Source organism: Salvelinus sp. IW2-2015, unplaced genomic scaffold, assembly GCF_002910315.2.
Source record: "Salvelinus sp. IW2-2015 unplaced genomic scaffold, ASM291031v2 Un_scaffold1218, whole genome shotgun sequence".
Lineage (NCBI taxonomy): Eukaryota > Metazoa > Chordata > Actinopteri > Salmoniformes > Salmonidae > Salvelinus > Salvelinus sp. IW2-2015.
Genome location: NW_019942784.1, coordinates 26,503 through 31,020, shown reverse-complemented (window position 1 = coordinate 31,020; position 4,518 = coordinate 26,503). Strand labels below are relative to the sequence as shown.

Genomic DNA, 4,518 nt, shown 5'->3' with positions numbered 1-4,518 from the left:
TCTATCTATCTATAGTATCTATCTAGCTATAGTATCTATAGTATCTATCTATCTATAGTATCTATCTATAGTATCTATCTATTGTATCTATCTATCGTATCTATAGTATCTATCTATCTATCTATCTATCTATCTAGCACACTGTGGACATGCTGCCTGGTTGCTAGTTAACACCTTTCTATAAAGCAGATACTGTTTGCTTGTTAATCTACACAACACTCTTTCCCTCACTGAGCTAACCAAGATCTCCATAGTGAATGTATTGTATGTATGTGAATGCATTTGTGTTGGTATGTGGTGTGTGGAATACATTCCATCCACAACCGTACAAGCCACCACCATGTCTGCAATTATAGTTAATAACCAGGCATGACTCCAGCTTGGCCCGCCCCCTTGTTGTCCCCCATATGTCCCTCTGCTCTGGGAATAAACAGGAGGGACAGAGACAGAGTGTGTGGGACAGACAGGAATGTGGGCCCTAGTCACCACCAAGCAGCACGGTCAGAACTCAGCACTGACACAGACAGACACAGGCACGCGCACACACAGACACGCACACACAGTGTCAGCAGGACTGCCCCTCCCTCCATCAGAACCGTCAGCACTGTCCCTTAAGGCCTCAGTGCCAAACGTTCCCTATACCCTACTGTCACATTTGTTACATGTGTTATATATTGAACAGCTGGCATTCTGACTTCTGGACCCCAGCAGAGTAATGTGTTATGAATAATGACAGTTGTTCGGAAGGATGGACTTTGTCTCTCTCTTTCTCTGCTCTCGTCTCTGTGACTGTGGGTTTGACAATGCAGGTAACAGGATCAGGCCAAAGACATCAGCCAGAGTGAAAAGCTCTGCGTGTTAGCCGCCCCGGGCCGGCAACATCTGTCAGGGAGTCTTATTTACCCCCCCTCCTTCCTTCCTTCCCTCCCTCCCTCCCTCCCTCTGCTCCACGCCGCGCCACTCAGGGTAAACACTCGTGTGCCAGTTTTAATGAATCGCAAACGATGGCCATATGGACCAGCAGATCAGCCCAGCGCCAGGCAGGCTGCAGCAGACTGGGTTGGAAATCGGCAGGGTCCTACTCTCTTTATCTACCGAGCTTCAATCAGCTCTACACTCACACAGTAATGGAGGAATCACACACGGCTCAGGCACAGACACCAGGTCGCTTTCTACACTGGCCAGCCATCCGGAGAATATTCTTTGTTTGTTTGGGTGGGTTTTGTTCTCGAAAGCCCTTACTTTCATCGCCATATGCAAGTTAATATCAGAAGTGAAAGCTGCTCATAGGGATATACTGGAAAATAACCTGGGGATTCCTAGGCAGCCTTCTGGGAACAGGGAGGGAGTGTCTACGTTGTGTTTTGATGTGCTTACCTTGAGGAACGGAATGACAAAGGGACGCAGCGGGAAGTTGGTAGCCTCCTGGAGTTTGGAGTGGAACTCTTCTATGGTCAGGGTGGAATTCTGTCAAAAACCAGAAGAAGGGAGAGATTGGAACACTTGGAGAAGAAGCTTCACAGTATAACTAGGAGACAGACAGAGCTGGACATGGAGAGACAGAAAGAGATATTGGACACAACTAAGTAAGTACTGTGAAGAAAAGTAGGAGAAGTAGGAGAATGAGTGGGAGAGATAGACAGACAAGGGGAGAGGGACAGAGAATAGGCGAAGAGGCGAGCAGGACTTACCACCAGACCCAGCACCAGACTGCGGACCCGCTCTCCGATCTCGGGCGAGATGTCGTTGCCGAACTGCTGCAGCGTGGTGAGGAAYCGCTTGAGCTTGCAGAGCTGGCGGGCYCCGCAGGCKGGRGGCAGCTGCTGATTGGACAGGGAGGCGGTGGACGACATGGCYGGGCCGTTGCTGAAGCCGTTGGGTGTAGAGGGCGCCCCGTTGAGCGACGTGGGCGAGTGACTTGAGTGACTGCTCCCGTTCAGCACTGCAGGGAGAGAGAGGGAGAGAGGCCAGAGGCCTCGTCAGTACAGTCTGTTGTCCTCCTCCATCCTCTCTGTCCTCTACCTCTCCCCCCGGCGCCATGCGGTGTGAGGGCGCTGGAGGACAGGGTCGAGGAGGGTGGTGGAAGGCATATGCATCCTTAAGGTTGAGGTGGAGCGCTCCAGGGACACACTAAGGCTGGGGCCAGGGCACATACTAAGGCTGGGGCAGGGACACACTAGGCTGAGGCAGGGCACACCTAGGTGGGCCAGGGAAACACTAGGCTGAGGCAGGAGGGCACACACTAAGGCTGGGCCAGGGAACACTAAGGCTGGGGCCCAGGGAACACACTAAGGCTGAGGCCAGAGAACCCACTAAGGCTGGGCCAGGGAATCACACTAAGGCTGGGGCAGGGAACACACGCTAAGGCTGGGGCCAGGGAACACACTAAGGCTTGGGCCAGGGCACACACTAAGACTGGGGCCAGGGCACACACTAAGGCTGGGCCAGGGAACACACGCTAAGGCTGGGGCCAGGGAACACACTAAGGCTTGGGCCAGGGGACACACTTAAGCCTGGGGCCAGGCAACACACTAAGGCTGGGCAGGGCACACACTAAGGCTGGGCCAGGGCACACATAAGTGGGGCCAGGAAACACCTAAGGCCTGAGGCAGGGAACACACTAAGGCTGAGGCCAGGGCACACACTAAGGCTGGGGCCAGGGCACACATCTAAGGCTGGGGCCAGGGCACACACTAAGGCTGGGGCCAGGGACACACTAAGGCTGGGCAGGGAAACATAAGGCTGGGGCCAGGGCCACTAAGCTGGCAGGGCACACACTAAGGCTGGGGCCAGGGCACATACTAAGGCTGGGAAGGGAACACACTAAGGCTGGGGCCAGGGAACACACTAAGGCCTGGGACAGGGAACACACTAAGGCTGGGGTCAGGCACATACTATAGGCTGGGGCCAGGGAACCACACTAAGGCTGGGGCCAGGGAACACACTAAGGCTGGGACAGGGCACATACTAAGGCTGGGGACAGGGCACATACTAAGCTGGGGCCAGGGAACACCTAAGGCTGGGCAGGGAACACACTAAGGCTGGGACAGGGCACATACTAAGGCTGGGGCAGGGAACACACTAAGGCTGGGGCCAGGGAACACACTAAGGCTGGGACAGGGCACATACTAACGGCTGGGGACAGGGCACATACTAAGGCTGGGGCAGGGAACACACTAAGGCTGGGGCAGGGAACACACTAAGGCTGGGGGCAGGCACATACTGAGGCTGGGCAGGGACACACTAGCTGGGGCCAGGGAACACGCTAAGGCTGGACAGGGCACATACTAGGGGCTGGGCCAGGGAACACCTAAGCTGGGGCCAGGGAACATACTAAGGCTGGGGTACAGGCACATACTAAGGCTGGGGCCAGGGAACACACTAAGGCTGGGGCCAGGGCACATACTAAGGTCTGGGTCCAGGGAACACACTAAGGCTGGGGCCAGGGCACAATACTAAGGCTGGGGCCAGGGAACACTACCTAAGGCTGGGGCCAGGGCCATACTAAGGCTGGGGCTCAGGAACAGCACTAAGGGCAGACGGGCCAGGGAACACAACTAAGGCTGGGGAACCAGGGGCAACATACTAAGGCTGGGGCCAGGGAACACACTAAGGCTGGGGCCAGGGAACAGACTATAGGCTGGGGACAGGGCACATACTAAGGCTGGGGCCAGGGACATACTAAGGCTGGGGCCAGGGAACACACAAGGCTGGGACAGTGGCACATACTAAGGCTGGGCAGCACTACTAAGGCTGGGGCCAGGGAACACACTAAGGTGGGTAAAGACACTTGGGTGTAACATGTACTCTGCTGCTCCTGCTCCGCCACGGCTCAAACAGTTTGAGTGAAGGCTCTGTGTGCAGTAACTTCAGCTGCCTCTCACAAGTGGGACACGTTGACCCTCCCCGCTCTTCCCAGTGCCCCTCCTCCCCCTTCGCCAGTTGTTTCTAACTTTCACTCACTCCACTCACTCAGTAGGACACTAACTATAAGAGGAAGCGTGTTTAAAGAGGTGCCAAAATAGGCCTGTGGCCTGTTGTTAGTTTTTTCGAATAGCTAGGCGGACGGTGTGTGCTAAATCAGTCCTTGCACGATGTCCACCAGCTGAAAAGTAGATTGTGCAGCTTAGGTTCAGTGCACCCCACCTCCGCCTCCCCACCCTGCCTGGCGTCCACTCCTGCTCCACACGCCTCCACTACTCCTCGGTTCCACGCTCCAGCCTTTCCCTGCTTCATCTACTTGTAAATGTAGCATTACCCAATTTGGTGGGATATTCTACACTCTTCCTTGTCTTCAGGTTGACCTAACAACAAATGATGTCTGCAGATTCAGAATGAAATAATATTCAAATTCACTCATTTGGATCTGCATCAGTAATAGGGTATACTGATTCTGTTTCTTGATATTTCTGAATTATGGGTGTTTGGATGTTTATACACGGGGTGGTATACTGCAGTTAATTCGATGTGTTATGTTCTGGAGTTTATTCTGTCTTGGGGTATGTGCTGATATTATTG

At 54.1% G+C, this 4,518-nt stretch overlaps 1 protein-coding gene across 1 annotated transcript in view; it reads right to left on the bottom strand.

Annotated features, from left to right (window-relative positions):
• The window catches only part of LOC112070097 (protein CBFA2T3-like), a 37,683-nt gene that overhangs the window by 28,720 nt on the left and 4,445 nt on the right, over positions 1–4,518 (bottom strand). The window contains exons 2-3 of the mRNA XM_070438834.1: positions 1,692–1,975; positions 1,299–1,467 (exon numbers count right to left, since the gene is read on the bottom strand). Coding sequence (XP_070294935.1) covers positions 1,299–1,467; positions 1,692–1,975 — 453 coding nt within the window. The remainder of the gene's footprint in view (positions 1–1,298; positions 1,468–1,691; positions 1,976–4,518) is intronic.